General features: G+C 34.4%; 1 protein-coding gene and 1 non-coding gene across 3 annotated transcripts; both read left to right on the top strand.

Annotated features, from left to right (window-relative positions):
* The first annotated feature begins 6806 nt into the window (after positions 1-6806).
* On the top strand, positions 6807-19727 carry LOC113496880. 2 transcript variants are annotated; one of them, XR_003400852.1, is made up of 3 exons: positions 6807-7132; positions 8559-8651; positions 18315-18382. XR_003400852.1 is itself a non-coding variant. In XM_026876256.1 (3 exons), the coding sequence occupies exons 1-3, from the start codon at positions 17539-17541 to the stop codon at positions 19715-19717; spliced, it is 720 nt and encodes a 239-aa protein (XP_026732057.1). In that variant the 5' UTR covers positions 16664-17538; the 3' UTR covers positions 19718-19727. The 2 variants fall into 2 exon arrangements, 1 of the variants encoding a protein (XP_026732057.1); XM_026876256.1 differs by lacking the exons at positions 6807-7132; positions 8559-8651 and adding exons at positions 16664-17575; positions 19212-19727 and having other exon boundaries at positions 18315-18491.
* Positions 16050-16122, top strand: Trnak-cuu. The gene has a single exon. It is a non-coding gene; the product is annotated as a tRNA-Lys (tRNA).
* Positions 19728-20369: the final 642 nt, after the last annotated feature.

The raw sequence follows: 20369 nt of genomic DNA on the forward strand, positions 1-20369 counted from the left end.
CTCTCTCTCTCTCTCTCTCTCTCTATTTATTGTATTTACAAGTCTGTGTTGCAGTTTTCACAGGACATGCAAAAGTTCCTGCACTAATGGTAAACGTAAAAACTTTTCTATGGCATAAACAAATAGTCAACCAAATTCCACCTGGGAGTTCATTGGAACTACAACGAAACTCCAACAGTTTCGGGTCCCCTGAAATTAATTTCAGTTCCTGAAAAACATCGTTTTAAAATGACTTTTACAAACAGTCGCGGAACTTTGTCGTCGTTTTAGTACGACAAACAACCTCACTCGAGTTTTAATTATAGTTTGAATTCAGAATGGAGTTTTACTAGTTAAAGTTGATTTTATTTATTTGTTGGTTTGCCTATCGATTATAAACCAGTAAACGTAAATATTCGATGAATTTAGTATAGACTTTTGGTAGAGTTTTTTGTTTTTGACAGATGGACAAACGAATAGAAAGGTGTGCGGAATTCTAAATTAGCAAGATTAATAATTTTTGATATCGTCTATTTTTTCGTGTTTCGGCTGGTATTTTTATTTTGAAAAATTAAAATTTATATTACTAATACGGATATATTTCTGGGAAAATTGTATAGGATGAAAGCCAGACCAAAAGCTCACACGGGAAGACGGGGTCATACGTTACCAATATTTTATTATTCAAATACATTCTCAAACACATTTTTTACAAACTATAATTTAATCAGGTACATAGTCAAAGAGCACCGCACCATTTCGACATTTGATCTCTGCTACAATCAACATAATCTCAAAAGTCATATTGTATGCAAATGGTGTTGTTAGTTAATATTCGTTCATAGAATCGTCAATGCAATTGGGAGTGTTCAGACAGTTGAGGCCGGTGTCGCAGCTGCCTGACACGGGTCTAAGTTAATTTCCGCCGGGAGGATCCGACTCCCGGATTCCTAATGAAGTTTATCCTGCAGAAGTATCCTGTAGATGTAGCCTTAATGTTTAAAGAAGGTTGTATAGCTGAAATTGTATCTCAAATATCGGTGATTCGTAATCATCAGTTTGAAAATGTCGTGTAAAATTAGAACTTTAGTTTTTGAAAGTTTAAGTGTAAACACAATCGTTCAAAACACGACAGCAAAACAAGGTGTTGTTTAGCTTATTTCTTGAGAAATATCTAAGAATGTCTCAAGCTTTCATCGTACAGAAATGTTTCTCTTAATACCTGCTCATTAACTGGAATAAATTTTCTTGTTCTTCAATTGATTTCTGCATCAATCTGATGTACAATGTCAAAAAATTACAAGAACCTGTAATTGTGTGTACATCGTAACATGCAAACATTTCAGAAGTAATAAAAGAAATACTCATTGACTTTTACGAACTCGTTTTCTAGTAACCGTAGCTCGGACTCAGTAATCCTAGATTCAATCTTACTTTATATCTGAAGTGGAACCAAGTTGCTAAGTGAAGTTCAGCCATAATTTGTCTCCGGAACTCGTAGCCGTCTAGTAGTATTAAATAACGTCGACTGCAAGAGAAAATTCCTCCGGATATTTTGTTAACCAGTCAAAGTTCACCGACCCACTTTTAAAATTAATTCAGTCGCAAACTTTTCGCTAACGAAATTGGTAGGTTAATGTTCAGCGATATAACTTAGATAACTGGTTTCGCAATCCTCACACCCTTATCTGATATTATTTACGATGAAGTTGTTTTTCGTGTTTGTTGACGTTAAATTTTCCAGCTTATTTTTTTTGGAAAATTACTTTTTGAAAGTTTCAGGGCGCTGCTGTAAATAAGAATCTTATTTTGTTTTCAATTGGCAAACGTTGATGGTGTAACTATTCCATTTTAAAATAAGTGGTCATATATATAAGCCGTGCCAAAATTACGACAACATAATATATTTTGTCACATATGCGTTACGATAAATTTGCTCCCATGATATTGTATCCGATGTGCCGCAACAAAATAAATACACAAAATAAATTATCCGTTCCCAATAAAACAACATCCTTGCTATGCTTCGTGAAGCACCAATTGTGGGTAAACTTGTGAAGGCCCTTTAATTTTGAGACTTATTTCGTGTCGCTAGGGTGCAAATTCGAGTTTATTTAATGGTATGTTAGTGGCACGCGACGCATATCTTTTGGGCGTTCGACGATTTTTCAAAAACCCATTGCATCTTCGGCGTTTAATCGAGCGGATGTAAACACACCATTTTTCGCTTCTCGCGGAAAATATCGATATCTCGCATTGTCGTTGCACGAGACAGCGGAATAGGCTGAACGAATGAATATGTTTTTGAAGTCTGCAATCATTAATCATGCATTGAGTGGTGGCACAATGCTACGTCTAATGGAAGGTTTTGTCGCGAGGAATAGCGGTGGCGTGTAATGCACGTAGCGAGGCTCTTGAACAATGACGGTGAATGCTTTTGTTTCTGTAAAGATAATTCATCTTGCCTCTTCCATCCATATTTGATGAAACGCAACTTGGTGGTTTTATTGCGTGCTGGGTTTGGGAGATTATTACCTAAGACAGCTTTAGAAATAGGACTGTATTAGGATACCGGGTGGAAGAAAGTATCATCAAAGCATTAGGCATTTGTTTATTTGTCCCATTACCTATTATTATCTTAGGAGTTTATGACGTAAGCAGTTTGTAAAGATCTGGAAAGCATAGTTATGCGGTACAATCACAATCTTTATGGTAATTATCGAATCTCGTCAATGTCTACTTGATATTAGATTGAATACAAAAAAAAATTGCCAAAAAAATCCCCTTCAGATTAATCGAATGGATATTTCCTCTCCAATACACACAAACGATTGGACATGTTATTTGACAGCGGAACTCATAATAAACTCGTAAGCAGATCGCTCATTCAATTTGTGGAACATCAAGAACAAGGTTCGAAAACTTAAAATGAACTTTAGGATCTCGAACTTAAAGTTGACTTTCGAGTTTTGTGTGGAGGTGTGTATGACTGCGTAAATGGTTTTTCGGGATGATTAAAAATGGTCCGAGGCTATCCATCAAGCGACAAGTCGCCTGCGATACGCAGCGCTCCTTATTTGAATAACGCCGTTTGGAAATGTAAAGGTATGGAGATGGTTTTATTGACTGGAGTTGTTGCTACTACAAACTTACACGTTATGAAAATAAATGTTGTTGTGTTAGAACCTATGTTGTGTTAAAACTCCTTTTTATGTATATAACCTGCATGGTGTCATTATAATATTAAATATAAATTCTTAAATGTCAGTAGTAAGTCAGTAGCAAATAAAACAGTATTGAGAAATCACGTCTTTCTATTACCATCGAACTCCTACAAGCAAATCTGAACTTTAAAATCTAGAACAAATGTAATTTTAATTTGATGTACTGGCATTGCAAATTATATTTTACTTATTAACTAATCACTAATCCACACGTTTGATGGTACAATATAAAAGATACATTTCCAGTTACATAACACTTTACATTGACATTTTATTTGTCTAATTGCACAAAACGTTCACTATCCAAACTAAACGATATATATAACCTTAATAAAATAAATAAACATTGCTGTATATAACTAAGTCGTCTCCATATCTTTTATTATCACGTACATATAGAATCCGGTAGATTGATCGTTCCGGTAGCGTATCGGCTGCGCACAAATTGCGGCTCATTTTAATATTAAATCCGGATAACTACCTCCTCTAACAACCGCATTAAAACGGACCCAGAATGTGTAATGGAAAGAGGAACATCAATAATGAAGTTTCATTACAAAAAGTTCTTCCTTAAACGACTTACTGTCTTTACTGTATCAATTTGTTTTAATTTCAGGATAAACTCAAGTCCTGAATAACGTTAATAAAGTATTTAGAACTTGTTATGTACATCACTTGCAAGTCATTGTCAACATCATTGTGAATTACTCGGTTGTATTTTGTCCCCGGGATGTAATAACTTCTAATACCGACAATATCCTTACTAATATTATAAATGTGAAGGTAAATCTGTTTGTCTGTTACGCTTTCACGTCTAAACCACTGAACCGATTTTAATGAAATTTGGTACAGAGATAGAGTTAACCTTGAGAAGAACATAGGATAGTTTTTATCCCGGACTTTTGAAGAGTTTTCTTGGAAACGCGATATAAACGACAGGGGCGAAGCCGCGGGCGAAAAGCTAGTATGCCATAACTCTATAATTGGTAGTAAAATAAAATACCGATCAAATCAAATAACCTAACAGACCATTTTGCTATTAATAACGACCGTAAAATTAGTGAACACGTTAGAGCATTATAAAAAAGAATAAAAAAGCTGTCATAACATTTCAAATTTAGAATTCGACGTAATCACTACTTTACATATCGATTAACTACCGAGTGATGGATGGTATCGATAATATGTATCGAATGGATTAATAATCATAATTCTAATGTTTGTTTATGCTCATATCTGGCCGGTGCAGGCAACGGTAACACCCCATGCTGCCTAATTGATCGCTCGGGAACTGTTTACACAACAAACAGAGTTACATTAACGGTCTCCTGGATAGTCGAGTTATTATTTAAATTAATGTTGTGACATTAAATATACTAATTTAATGGCTTCTGGTAAAACATTGTTACCTGCCTAAGGTATTATGGCATAAACAAGCTTACGATGCCATTTTTTTTACTTTGTAAAGTATTAACTAAATTCATACGGTATTTTTCTATGACCAATGAATGAAAATACTGCGGCAAATAAAAAGGTATAAATAAAACAAAATGTAACGGAACTATTCATTTAAATAATACACTCCGAAAATAAAATTAATAAAAGAAACATGAAAACAAATCGAATTCGATTATCGTCTTCCGAACATTCCCGAACGTTATTTATTTTTTCCCCTTTTTGTACGGTAGCAACACCTTATCTACTTAACGCTGCGTTCTCTTACTCCACAATAAAATGTTAAACGAATGCTCCTAAATGTTTAGGAATTGGAATACCTCGGGATAGGGTGGAATTAAAATGGGTTCGGAATAAAAATGCGAAAAGCTTTTAAAAAAGGTTTCGGTGTGATACTTAACACCGCAGAACATGGATTTTTATCCCTTTCTTGAGGATTAAAACTACGAATTGCATCAATTTCCTTATTTTATATTATAATCTACTTTAATTACAGCTACGTTAATTACATTACTTTTACAGTACCAATTTAAAATCCCAAAACGTGTTCGTGTATCAGGCCAATCTCCATTTTAATTACACTTAGGTACCAAGTGTACCGACATAAGTGAAACATGACAAACGCGTTCGTAATTTGAAATTTCCACGCACGAGCACCTCGGAATTACATTGCGTCTCATCGTTATCTATTCAACGTAAAGTAAAAGGCATTATCGCAGTAGTGGCAGAGAGAGACACAACTCTGCGTTGTAGTGCGCTGTCACGCTCTTACAACTGCAATAATAGTTCAGTAAGAGATGGTAGCAGGATCCCAGAACTAAATATAGGGTAAACAGGCCCGACTTTTTTGTCGCAAAAAGTGTCGCGTCATGTGGGGTGCCGCGACAGTTTAGTCGCATGTTGTTAAAAGATTTGTATGGAAGTAGCTGTGTCATGTTTGGTAGACATTTTTGATGTATGCCATGTGACAGTTCTTATACATACGTGAATGGCACGTCACTATTTTTTATGGAATTACGTATGGTTTGGGGGTTTGAAGCCGCTGTGCTTTTTATTCAAGTAAGGGAATAAATGCGCAATGGATGCGTATTCACTGTGTCAAATTTAATGGATTTTACGTATTAATGAATACCTTAGAATGATTCCACATATCTGGGTCTCAAATCTCACGAGGCTAAATCCCAAGAAAATACACACGAGTTCAAGCTTCCATATTATGATAGAAAAAACATTACTTTCTGTAATATCAATTTTTACTTAGACTACTTATCCATTACATAATATGGTACCGAAATATTACAATTTATTAAATAACGTCATTCCCAGAGGATCACCCTCGGCGTCCGTCATTCCCACGCGCGACGCCTCCGCACAATGCGCACTTTATTTTTTATTTATGTCGATGTTTATTTTATTTATCTGTTGTACTATTTTACTGGGTTCTGTCCCGGGCAAAGGACAAAGGACAATAATCCTGCGACAACTGACAACCCTACGACACGCGATGTTAATGAGTCGTAATTTTTAAGAATGGCAATATTTATGTAGACTTAAATAAATATTATTAATTATTGCTGGGTGCGCGGTATCATTTTCTTTCTAACTTGTTAGTTTAATATTTAAATGAATGAAATGCGAAATAAATAAGCCTACATGAGTGTTTCAAATACTAATAATACTTTGTCTGGTCAGAAACCAAACGAGTTATTAGTACACAAAAAATAAGACAATTCCAACTAAATTGGTATGTAAACGTAGCATTATCATAATTGCAGGGAAACCATAAGATAATCAATAAGCAGTATGTGTGGGTTAAACAAACAAACTTGTCGGGTCACTCACCACGTCTTAAAGTAACATAGTTTCAATTGTGGAGGAGTGACAGCGCGATACACGGAATAGGGCACCATCTCTTTCCCACAACCAATTATGTAACTCTAAAAGCCTATGGCAGGCACTCGAAACTTTTTTGTAAAAGTACAAGAAAAAATGGTAATTCAAGGAGGTTTTTTTTATGAAGTTTGTATTACATGCGTCTGCTACAAAATTACTGGCTGTATGTAGTTATAATCAGCCTGTGGTTTCTTTATCGATTGATTGACATTGATTTGAAATAATAATTTGGAATGTTATTATGAAAACTCGAATTAAAAATTATTAAGCAATTATTTTTGTCATGTTTTTTAAAGGCAACGGTAGGATATAATATGGAGCGTTTAGTAAGCTTAAGTATGCCTGTCAGAAGATTGAAAACTCGCTAGAAGCGAGAAGAAGTCGAATCTATGAAGTAATGTGGTCAAAAAACGACAATTCGTCAAACCTATTTACAATAGTTATATACAGACGTAACAAGACGGAACACCAAGAAATAACATCAAAAAGAAAACCAAAGTAAAGAACCCATCTGTCTGAAGATAATTACGGAGCTCCACAAAATAAACACATTTAAAACGTTACCACGAACGTGTTGTCAGGTAAGCAGGCCTGAAGGGCTGCAATTTGCAATTTCGCCGGATCAATATCGGCTAACGAGTGAACGGCGAGATTTTAAATTGCAGACTCAACGACTTGCTGGCTTGTAATGAGGATAGTGTTTTGTTTTTGAGAATTACTTGTCGATAAGTCTGGTGTTATTTGGTTTGATTTGATGTGACATTTTTTTGTATTTGAATTTCGGATTAGAACGCTTTGTTTTAAAAAATCGAGCTATACTTTTATTTTGCATTGTTATGCTCGGGCCTTTTTTTACTTATATGCTGTTTCTATGACCAATTTAATGTTAAACACTATACTCGCCTTTTATTTTAATTGTGAGCCGCGACAAAAAATCCTGTACATAGCCATAAAGCCAATACCCCTGTAACTTATCAGTCGTTTATTTATTTAATATGTTTGTATAAAAAACACACACCAAGATTGTTTTTAAATAGGTTCCTAAACAAAAAGAATAAAAAGCACATTATAATGATTTCAAATGAAATTATTATGAAAAATTCAATTTACTACATTTTTCATATTAACTTAATGCAAGTCATTATCCTCAAAGAAACCATAAGTACCGGTCTATTACTTTGAAGTGCGGTAGTAACAAATATTTCCCCTGAGCCCGTGAAAAATTAGCGGCCATTGTGCCGGCTGCTTCTTTAATAAATAACTTAGTTCTTTGAACGAGTATAATGCAGAACAGTGTTTTTCTTACCCTCCTTACAAACCATAGCAGTTTCCTCTCAACCTCTAAACTTCCCCACACTTTCCTATTATGTCGTATTTCTTCATCGCCCTTCCTAAATTATGATTAAAATTTACGATAACCGTGAAATTTTCCTATCTGGCAACACAGAGTTGTTTGTTTAAGCGACTTTCGGAAGATTTTATGCAAAATGTTCTTTGATTATGGGTAAATTTAGCTTTAAGAGGCAGTAAGAGAGTTAAATTTATAATTTTATGCTTTTTGTTCATTAAATATGATTTAGGCAAATGATTTATTTAGTTACATAATTCTTAATATTTTTATTAATCCTTAGTACTTACTAAAATAATGTACATATTTTCTGGACATATGTAAAAATATCTGAATCCATTTTTCCTCCGTTTCAGACTTAGTTTCAAGGTTCCTTTAAATAGTTTCAATGTTATCATCTCTCCCTCCGTTATAATTCCACTAAGTACAAAACCCAGGTGTCCGCCATTATTCCCGAGTGCATTTCATACACTAAACGCAGGAACTACGTCAACCCATAACACTTCACGTTGCATTCACTAAAAACCATTGACTTCCTTTATTGACCAATTTGACGATATTCCCCTAAATACAACAACCATGTAAAATTCAACCTTAAACCTGAAAGTTAGAGTTGCTTTTTGTATGATTGTGTTGTTAAATATTTTGCATGGTTTCAGCGGGAGTGCAGTTCGCGCAGGTGGCGCCCCCAACGTCTTAAGTTACGAGTTTTCAATGAATGGCTGTTTCCTTGACAGTTTAATTATTCATACGTAAGTTTGTGTTGCTTCACATAAATTAAGTGCTAAGTTAGTAATGGGTATTAATAAGTAAATTGCTGGTTACATCTGCTCTTATATGAATTGTATAGTGTTTATTGTAGAGCAGTAAAATACTTTTTAATTATATACGTTCCTCGATACATAATTAGGCTAATAATTGTTAGAAGAATGCTTGTTCTGAGTCTCGGTGTTTTAAGCATGTAAATGAAATAAATGCGGACAACATCACATAGATTATTCTGAACCCAAAGTAAGTTGCTGAAGCACCTGTGTTATGGAATTCAGATACAACGAAGGTACCACAAACACCCAGCAAATACAACATTTATCGTCTACACGACTTTGTTGTGATTTGATTCTCAACGCAGTCTAACTAAAGGTTTGACGCCCCAATCAATATTTATAAAATGTCACTCTAATAATAAGAAGTAGAAATAAATAATCTGTGAATGTTTTGCTCTTTTTAAGCTGTCTACGAGAATACAAAGAGTAATAAACCAAAACGTAAGTGCTTAAGTACTTAATACATAATTTTAAATAATAATAAATACTATTTGGACGTCGCTCTCCGTCATATGCCATGACGTAACTTGTTACTTGAAAGTTGAGTTGAAGTAGTAGGCTGCTGTGACCATGGGCTCGTTAATTAAATGAGATATTTTCTTTCGAATGTCTAGATTTATTAGTCTAAATCGTTGAAGACTATAATTGTTCACATGCAAACATTAATCAACTTCATCATCATCATCATCATCTCAGCCTATCGCCGTCCACTGCTGAACGTAGGCCTCCCCCAAAGAGCGCCAACCATCCCGGTTAATCAACTTATTGTTACAAAATAAGTAATGCATGAAAAGTTCTTATTAAACAGTGAAAAAATATTTTTAAACCAGGAAAGATTGCTAGAATCTATTAAGCAAATATTGATTTTTTTTTCAAAGTTTTTGCAATCACATCTGTCCAAATATGCAATTACAATACTACATATTTGTAAAATATATTTCGCTCTCAATGAAATAAAAAAATCCCTCATTATACATATAACATGGCTCCCCTACTCGTTGGACTGACACGAGGTGATTACGGGCCTTGTTTATTTTATTATTTTTGTTGTTTTTATCTAAACACGATCGTGATTATCGTATAGAATGGTCGGATGGACTGTGAGTGATTTGTTTTATTTATTCAACCTTTGGGACTGTCCGGTCTGAAGCGTACAGTTGGTGACCTTACGATACATTGCGTTTATTGAGATCAATTGAATATTTCACAGTTGATTTGTAGTATTTATTGGAGTAATGGTGTTTTTTTGTTCTCTTTTATTATGGATTGGCACGTGTTTTCATGTTAATCTTCTGCATTTGTAAATATTTTCCAAGATTCTTTGCAATGTGCATTCAGGAGCGAGATTAATTTATGTTCTGCGCTTTGACAACTTTTCTCGCAACTACGTAAAGCATTATTTACTGGTTTTTTTCTACCTTTCTTATGTAGCCTGTTTTAGATCCCACTACTGGGCAAAGGTTGCCTCCTGCGAGATTATGAGGAATAATAATATACCTATTTATAGAGCAAGTGCCTTTTACAAAAACTGTATAATCTAGCCTTAGTAGCCTTACAATGTTATATTTACTTTCCATATTAATTTTACACCTTTCGTGTTACATTGAAAGGTATCGAACGTACATTTAATGAAAATAGGTAATAACCGTGTCTTATTGTGTACTTATGCAGGCTGTTACCGAAATGTCAACCTGGCAATATAATATCCGCATTTGCTAAAGTTGTCGTCATCTTTTTGTAAAAAGCATTCAGACCTCTTTGCTATTTCTTTTTATTTATGTATTTTAAAAGAAATGGGTTACTTATCAAATATTTTACGTTTGTTAAATGTTGTTATAGTAGCAACAGTAGCATCATCCCCCACAACTTGTAAACGGCTCAAGTTATTTTTATCAAATAAAACTCGCATAAAATTCGTCTTTTCTAAGAAAAACATGTAAATTGAAATCGCTCAATCCATTTGGAAGCTATGATGCCACAGACAGCTAGACAGAAAAACATTTGAAACTTATCTCTCTCTCACTCTCTTTCTCTTAAGTTATCGCTCTCTTTTCGCGTGCCAAGAAGGAGAAAAAGACTGACTGCGAAGCCTTACTTGAGCTCCGTTTTTACCTTTTAGGTACAGAATAAAAAAACATATAAATGTACTGACACTTACGTCAGCACAATGGCTCGGTCTGTCAGCGATTTGATTTTGAGGAAATAATACCTTGTAAATCGTTAAAAAAACTTTTTTGTCCAAGAGGGGTCTTTGCTCCTACAACAGTGCAGGCTTGTATTATATTTCGTTTCAGTCTTATTAGCTTTGGCTGAGCACTTAGCCTGTCACCCTAAGTGCTGTGAAATCAATCCGTGTGATCGATGAGGTGTCTGCCACGAGATATAAGACAAATATTGTATTGTTTTAACGTTACGAAGATTTTCGTTAGTATTTAGAAAAATGATCATGTTTTTTGGTTAGTCTAATTGTTCTATCTGGTCCTTTTAATATTGAGTCTGGTAGCAGGTATTTTAATCTTTATTTTGCATTTTTCACCTTGCAATAATATAATAGATTAGGGAGGATTTTAATAAGGTCAAAGCAACAAGAATCTATTGTTATTAGTGAGTCATTCGTAATAGATATATTAGAAATGGCTCAAAAATAAATTCATAGCACTTTAGAAGCAGTGCAACCCTTCAGTTCTAGCTGACTCGCTACCAGTTGTTCCCAACAGCAGACATCGTTGATGTTAGATAGCGATGGTAAATGAATAACATTTAACCCTCCCATCTTATAGGGCGTGCTCGGTATAGGATTAGTCATGACTGACTCATTGGTAAATTTTAAGGTACTGAAAGACTGTTCTTTTTGCCCGTATTTTGTATTTTTTGTTCCTATAATAACTGTCATTACTATGACACCTAACATGGAATTAAATGAAAAAAGAGTTGTAAAAGAAGAGTCGCTTTCAATTTTGGGTGTATTCTTAATGTAACCCAACATTTTAGTAACATCGGTGTTATCAGGTCAAATAGAAAATCCGCATCACCTCGCAATTACATAACAGTACGTCATACAGAATTGATTCCCGGTCCTACCCTCAAAAGTAACGGTATGAAAACACAACAAAATGATAAGTCATACGGTGGAAAAGGCAGAAAACGCGTTCCTATTATAAACATGACATTTCGTGTTGAGCAAATTGAATTTCACGGGCTGAATATGCTGGTTATGAAAAAATACAGTAATGTTATTTCGAGCGTCGTAATGCTGAACTTTATTAGTACCTACATACTTATATTTCTTACTTCCATATTGGCCCATAAGTCTTCAGACATTATAGTGGTATTGTAAATGATATCATTGTTTACCAATTATTTCTTCATTATGGTAATACTCCGTAGAATATTGCTAGGAAATAGATTTTCTAGTTCGATGATGTCATAAGCACGTCACTTGTACATGAATTGTAATACAATACTGGTGTAAAATATGAATATGTTTAGTGTATATTTATTTTAGCAGTATATCACTTTTAGACTGGAAATTTACACGGTAAAAAGCTGGTACCGCCTTCTTCCTCGTTTTTTATATCTATTCAATTCTGCATTTAATTTCAAGAACACTTAAATAATTTAATACAGATATTGAACGATTACAGCATATTGGAAATGCACCTCTCAATTTCATGTATTCCCTATCGTAATTCAATCGGAAATTGGTAAGCTTTCGAGTCAACCAGGGTGTCGTAACTTAGGGATGAACGTGAAGTTATGTCTTAACATCTGTAGGTAATAACAATGTACGATCATCTAGTCTTCTCTAGCTACTCTCAAAGTAAGGTAATTGTGGAAGCGTGACAGCGAGCTGGGTGTAGAGCGTCGTCCCTTTTCTACAATTGCATTGCTATTGCTTTAAGAGGTGGCCTCTGTGCTATGTTTGCTTGTAAGCCTATAAATTTCAATTGTTAGCGTTTCAATTAAGGCATTTGTCCTAGTCCTGTAGTATCAAGTGTCAGCTGATAGTTTAGTGCGTTCTCTGTGTGTTTAAATGGACCGTTCTCTATCACGTCTACTATTTACTTCTTCAGATTCCAACAAAATATTTCATAATTTCTTAAGGCGTAACCCTTTCATCTTTGTGCCTATTGAATTCCATATCTGCATACATAACTTATTATAAAACTATGTTGTCAATAAAGCTATAAATCTCAGAAGTGGCCGCCTGTTTATCTCCTATTGAATTTGCATTGTGGCCAATTTTTTGCGCCAATCGTGACCAGCCAAAGATTCAGCGTTTGATACCAGCGAGTTATTTAACATGCTTCAAATCTAGTCTTTGTATTTGCCGATATTTTTTGTCTTGTTAGCAAACTGTAAAAAGTTATTATCTAATAAAATAACGCTCACTGGTCGCCTGTCAAAACTCGTAATAGTTTTACACTGTGTTATAATTTGGTGGATAATTATTTGTTATGAAGTTACCGCGGCGGCTTGTTTGTGGCTGTTGTTTTTCTATTTGAATTATTCTCGAGAGATGTTATTTTTTTAATGTAGCTACATTCTTTTATTTTAGTCTGCCGTGTAACGTGTTAGATCGCTGCATGTGCTCAAGTCAGTCAATCATAAAAGGTCGTGTCAGTTTTTACCGTCTTCAAAAGATAGAGTTTGTTTTATGAAGTTTTAGTTTAGCTTTTCTATGAAATTAATTCAAATTGTGGTAATCCAATAAGGTTATTTACTTATTTCTTGTCTATAAAATTTCATTGCCTCTTCAACCTTTCAAACCCAATTGCATGTACAAATTGATAAAACGCTACTTTGGGATAACTGTTAAGATAGGAGGATTTTATTATCAGTTTTAAAACAAGTTCCATCTTTAACTGCTCACCCGTTAACATAACATTTCCATATTAATTCGTAAATTTCATGTCTGTCAAAGTTTCATTTGTTAAACTGTCATTTAACAACGGTTTAACGTTAGATTATGCAACACGACTTTTAATAATGTCAGAATACTCAGAGAAACCGTTTCAATTCCATTTTTAAAAATAGAATGCAATAGATAGCTTTAACCGTTATGGTTTTCTTTTTAATGTAGTAGATATTTAACCTTTTCAGAGTTGTGTCAAAACCTTTTTGGTCCGATTAAGGAGGGCTAGGGCCTTAGGGGTGTATTTCTTTGGAAAACTTAGCATATGCAATATTTAGTATGAGTATCAAAGAGAAAGGTAAAGGTACTCGGCATCGGGCCCACTCAGCTGATTGCAGGCGCGCCATTTGCATCACTCGTACCTATTTGTGTACACTTGGACGCACAAATATCTAGTTTCTTTGAGAATCTGTTCATTTCAGAATATTTCTTTAATGGTAATTCACAAGTACCTATAGTTACTTGCTAATTACTAAAATGATTTGAATCATAAGACTTTGTAGCAGACTCTAAAATCCCGCAAACAATTGGTTTGAGCCAAATACGATGTAGGGACTTTTTTGTTGAATTGACGCAAACCATTTTCGTGTAAGCCCTGACACTAAAATCTTTCAAAACATTTGATTGACTAAGAGCCCGGCCCGTTGAAAACTTATTCGCACATATCTGTAATATGCAGAAGTAAAGCTTTTTATGTCATTAAAAAAACAATTATATATTTTTTATTCTCTATCTTCTTTAGTGTCATCGGAAGTGCTGTTCCAGAATGCGCTTTCAGTAAATAGCCGTCGACAGTCTCATCCGCGGATGCTATATTTTTCAGTGAATTCATAGAATGACCTGAATACCATGAACAGCTATTAGGTTACCGTTACGTAAAACGTATAATGTTGTGGGATAAGGATAAATACACAAAAAAAAATAGTTTAACGTGCTACCTATTTACTTTAAATGGTGTAAGAATGTTATTTCTTTATTAAATATTCATTCATTCATTTTCTTTGAGTTCTGGCAAAGGAAACGATGAACCGCTCCAAAGTCTTACCTATGAGATATTTTAAAAATACCTTAATTTTCTGCTTTACTTAGTTAATAAAAGCAGAAAATTCTTCAGAATACTTATTCCAGTTCTCATTCAAGTCAAATCAATGGAACAAATTACAGAGATAGTTTTCATTAATTTTATTATTCCCTATTATTTCTATTTGTTTCGTGTCCCGAGTGTACCGAAGTACTGTACGAAACTAGCACAGCATCTTGGTAATTTGAAAGCGTCACCCGCACCCCTCTGCGGCCGAAAGAAAAACGCAACTTTTCTTTTCTTGCGATTTCACTTTCCATAATATCTGCTACCTGCCTTGTGGCTATTCTCCTTATGGTACCCAATACGTTATGCCAGTGTTTATATTTACTTTAAGAAATGTATGTAAAACTATTGAGATTAGGTACTATACTAGGTAAGTAGGTAATTAGTACAGCAACGTATTTGACAAAGTCAGATGAGATTTCAAACAATAAATTTACTCGGCTTTTCGCGGAACACTGCCTGCCTATGTTGCGCCAGATGATCAGTTTTAGCACCTATTAAAGTTATAGCGATAACACAAACTATAAAACAAACTCCTTACTTGCCTGTAAGGAGTTTGTTTTAACCCTATGCGTCTTACCTCAGCTCATTATAGCCAGTATCATAGAGCTACTGGTACGAAACTACCAACGCGGTCGGTATTTGCAATTACAAACCTTTTTACTTATTCTAACTTCAAAATATCTAATGAATACTTTTTCAACAGTAAGTATAAGAATAACTTGTGTATAGCGTTCTAAAAAAAATAAAGAGTAATTTGGATCATTCACTGAACGGCTCAAACGTCAGCAATCACAACAAACTGTCATGTCGACATCAGAGTTGTCAAATAGTGTTCCTATTTCAAATGCGAGTGTTATCCCCCGAGGACAACGCGCTTTGAGCTTTGAGCCCGCTATGTGCAAGCGAAAGCAAACAGACTCTATCTCTGCCCGGAAGAGAGTTAGCTCTTTGTGGCTTACAAATGTGACTTCTGTTTGTTTCGTCAGAATCTTGTAACTCGAGACGAAGTTGAAAAAATGTCCGAAGTCACCGTCAACATCTTTATGTCAAGTCGTTTGTATAAAAAAGTTATCGATCCTTGACACAACTAAAGGTAAATTATTATTGAAACAAACCTTATGAGCTAATTGCAGAAATTTTATTAATCTATATAAAATAAAAGTAAGTACGACATCATTTATTTCTAATACTAATTAATTTGAGATCACAAATCATTTAAAAAAACAATTGAAAATTCTAAAGAAAGATCTCTTTGTGATTATTTTATTTTTGTAACACGATAGTAATAATGCACTTAGTAATTTCAACTAATAGTGTATAAGCCCGGCTAGCTCAGTCGGTAGAGCATGAGACTCTTAATCTCAGGGTCGTGGGTTCGAGCCCCACGTTGGGCGCAATCTTTTTGAGTTCTTTCAACACGCCTCGTGTTAGCGCCATCTACCTCCACACACTTAAAACTCATCACTTGTTATTCTGTATCAGACTCGTAGCGTTATTGTTAGTTGTTAGTATTCAATAAAAGCAATAGATGGCGTTCTTAGTGACGATCTTGCTTTCTTTATAAAATTTTATATTTTTTTCAATAAAATGTTTTAAGATTAACACTGTTTTTTAACAGTTTAACTGTTTTGTTTTTAATAGCGAGAGCAATTAATACAACTTTGGAAATGGTAGAATTGTAGTAGCTTCATATTGTTAAAGGTAGATGGCGCTAGTAACATGGCTGGGTTATCTTTGCTTATTTCCAATAAAATGCGATAATCTTTGAGTCTTCTATTTTGACGCTATACTATTATTTTGTCAGCTCACGTTGTATCTTTAGTTTAAATAGGTATTCCTGAAAAAAAAATATGAGCTTTAACTTTCCGCACTTTATGCACACAAATCATGGATAAATTTGTAACAATTTACATTTTTTTTGTCATTTAACAGCAATTTTTTTAAATAGCTAGTTAGTATGTACTGAGTCTGCAATCCACATAATATTATTTAACATACATACTTTAACATACCTACAGTACCTACCTACCTAGTGAGTGCAGTCGGTCCCAGTGTATAATTATAGTCACTTATGTGTAATTATTTTAAATCTAGATTCATAAATCGGTGTGAATCACCTTTAACCGCTAAAAGGAAATATTTAAGTATCACTCTCATAAAAAAGTGAACGAAGAAATAATGTTTAATTTTATTTGTGACATGACATAATATGTTTTTGCTTAAAGTAAGAACATGAATTTTATCACAGCATAATCAACAATAATTCATACATATATGTATACGAAATAGAAAAAACCTGGCCCCTTGAAATCTGACAACAGGTTGAACATCAACAATACGTAAATAAGAACAAGATTAGAGGTCCATAAACACTGTCCTATACCTAAGCCAATATACCCTCTATAATACAGTACTCCAGCCACAAAAAAAGGTAAACAACCTAAAGATATCTAAATTATAAGGTAATCTTATTTAGATTTCTATGTAAACAACCTTTTATGTCTTTTAATAGAAAAAAAATCAGTGGTATTTTCGGTTTGAGTAGACTTTCCAGTACCTAGTAAGTAGTTACCCACCTTTTTTCAGTAAATAATATTTGAACCGACTTATAAATCTTGTTGTCGCCTATACCATGACTAGCGAACATTACTGCCGCCATTATATCTACAGGTGTCTCACGTTTCTTATAACATCGACACGGGGGTAATTGTGCAGCTTCCTTTGCGACATCATTTAGAGCAATTTCGTATAGTTTATATAAACGTAGGTAGCACGCGACGGTATCTTATTGTGTGTGGATATGTGACAAGATGACACGGACGCTGTGTCTCTGCTTCACCCTTTGTGGTAAGACTATGTTGTCTTTATTAGAACTTACTTGCTTGGAACACCTAGTATAGGAAGTCACTAGAGAGCTAAAGTGTTAAGATACAGAGAGCGTGGAAAAAGCTGTACTTTGGATAGGTTATTTTAGGAGTACCTGTATGTTAGTTTAGGGGAATAACTAATACTAATACTGTCGCGGTTGAGGACGAGAGATGCCGCTCTACGCCGCGGCGCCGTGTTTTCCTATCAAGCTTCTACAGACATAATAATATTACTTTAAGACGTGGTGGTAGACCGTCTGATGTGATTATTGTTCTAATAGAAAATAATTTATGTATTTATTTTACCATACTTTACACCTTCAGTAATAATGTGATTCTGTCCTCATAGGTTCATTAGCTTCATTTTCAAGGCAGTAAATGCCTTGAAAATTAAGAAGGAAACTATTTTTCCCATCTGTATTATTTTGTTTTCTTTGTTTAATTATCAATTCATTCAGCATGTATCTTGAAATATTACTTATGAATAGGTAGGCCGAACACGGACAAAAGGCTTTGCTATTTATGTAGAAAATTGAATATGTTTGGCCTTGAAATAAATACAAAAGGTATTATCATAACAATGGCTTGTGATTTTCTAAAGAAATTCAATGTCTGTCGGCAAATTTTTCCTTTCATACAAATGACGAAAGTTAAAATCAAATCTTAATATAAGACGCGCATAGAACATAAAGTAGATCTATTTTTAATTTTATTTCCAGCGTTAGTCGGCTGGGGCGATGGAGTCTCCACAAAAATGGATTTCGGTGAAGAAGAGGTTACAGCAGTAATCACGAATACTACTAAACTGGAAGATGATGATGTCGAAGTAAAACACACAATTGTATTATCAACAAAACTTAGGAATAACAATAGAAGAGGATTACACGCTAATGATGGTAAGATCTAAGATAAGAGTTTCCATGAAGACGCATAAATTAAGTCCATTGCACCGTGCCTGACAACTTTGAAGGACTTCTTGCGAACGAGTGGAGCAATGGTAATTTTCCGGTTTTTAAGTACGGCTATGAACCTATGAGGAAAGAGGTTTAATTTATAAAATAATTTAAATAGCAATGGATTTTATTCTGATCATATTTTTGTCAAAAATGGTTTTTCGGTTGGTTCGGAATTTCGTATCGAATAATGTCAAAGTTATATTAAGATAGTATCAAAACCTTTTTAAGTTGATAATGATTACCGATTTTCATTTAAAGTACATTATCAGTATAACCTTCATAGTATTTTGTTTATTTATTGTTCTAATCGTAGCATTATGTAAACATTCATAAGTTCTAGATCCCGAAACATAAAGTTATCAGTCTGAGCAAGGTCGCTTCTGTTGACCTGATATAATCCCAATTATCTCGTGACATTTGGGTATAACCAAACTACCAATAGTTCAAGTTTGACGTAGTACTAAATATTTATCTCAATGGATGTTTAAGTTTGGTTATATTTGATTTAGGGATTTTCCTTATCCATTTCGGAATTCTCTTTTTTTGACGCATAATGGTAAGAAAATATTATGTTTTCTTTTCACGTTGATCATGTTATTTTACCCATTTCAATTCAAGATAGAGACACCATACATTAAATATATAACAATGACTTTCCAGATAATAGCGAAACGCTATCCTACAACATTGGCAATAAGGAAACAAAAGAAGACAGCGGCGAAGTTCCAGTAGTCAACGGATACAAATCTGTGGAAACCACACAAATAAGGACACCGGACACCAGGTACAGGTCCCAAGTGTACCCGGACTCAACCTTCATCAACAGGAACATGAGAGATGAGCTCGATATATACCCGAATTACATCACGAACCCATCACAATGGAAGCCTTCGAACTTCTACAATAACATCAACTGGTTGAACCAAGAGCTGCCCAGTATCACTGACTATACCTCAGGCTGGAAGGCCAGTAGACCAGCCTACCAAACCCCAGGCAAGTTCCACAGAAGACTGAGCGACGATAGCATGAAAGAATTTTACTGTAACAAGTGTAGAGAAATGAACGGTCAGGCTAATAAGGGTTGTCCACAACAAAGAACGAATTCTTGGTTGTACACAACGACACCTAAAATGAAGCTAGATGGAAAATTGGCGAAATTAAACTAATTTGCGCGCAGCCATTGTTTTTGTTCATCCCGTGTCAGACAAAAAAACTTGGTGATGTTAATCGTTGTGACCTTCAGATGTTATTTAGAGGTTGAAAGGTACGATGAGATGTACAACATTCATAAGTGCGCACACGGTTTTTAGTATTCGTTAAAATGCCTAATGTTTTCTAGTTTTTTAAGATATTCAACCTTCTTCGGTAAGTCGACTTTTTTATACAAAATTTTTAGGCACTGATGTTAAGATACATTGTTTTAATTACTGCCCACGGATATGGGATCAATGATCTTTTGTTTTGTATAAAAACTAGACTAGAGCAGACTATTAGATAATTGAGATAAGTATAAAGAAGTTGAGTCTTAATAATAGTTTCTGACGTTTGAGTATTTGTATGCTATACACCGTGATTTTTTAGTCGTCTTACAAAAGCAGCCCAGTTCATGTATCCAATGACTAGAACATGTTCATGATAAAAAAATAGGTATTTATGAGATTTGAATAAATTTAAAATGCAATTTTTATTCAATATTATGATGCAATTCGTAGTTTTTTAGATACACAGCTCTGTTGCGAGCGCGGTCCGAGCCTTGTAACAATGGTGAGGGCGGGCGGGCGGCGGCGTTTTTATCATTTTTAAGAAAATATTTCAGAC

Source organism: Trichoplusia ni, chromosome 8 (genome assembly GCF_003590095.1).
Source record: "Trichoplusia ni isolate ovarian cell line Hi5 chromosome 8, tn1, whole genome shotgun sequence".
Taxonomy (NCBI): Eukaryota; Metazoa; Arthropoda; class Insecta; order Lepidoptera; family Noctuidae; genus Trichoplusia; species Trichoplusia ni.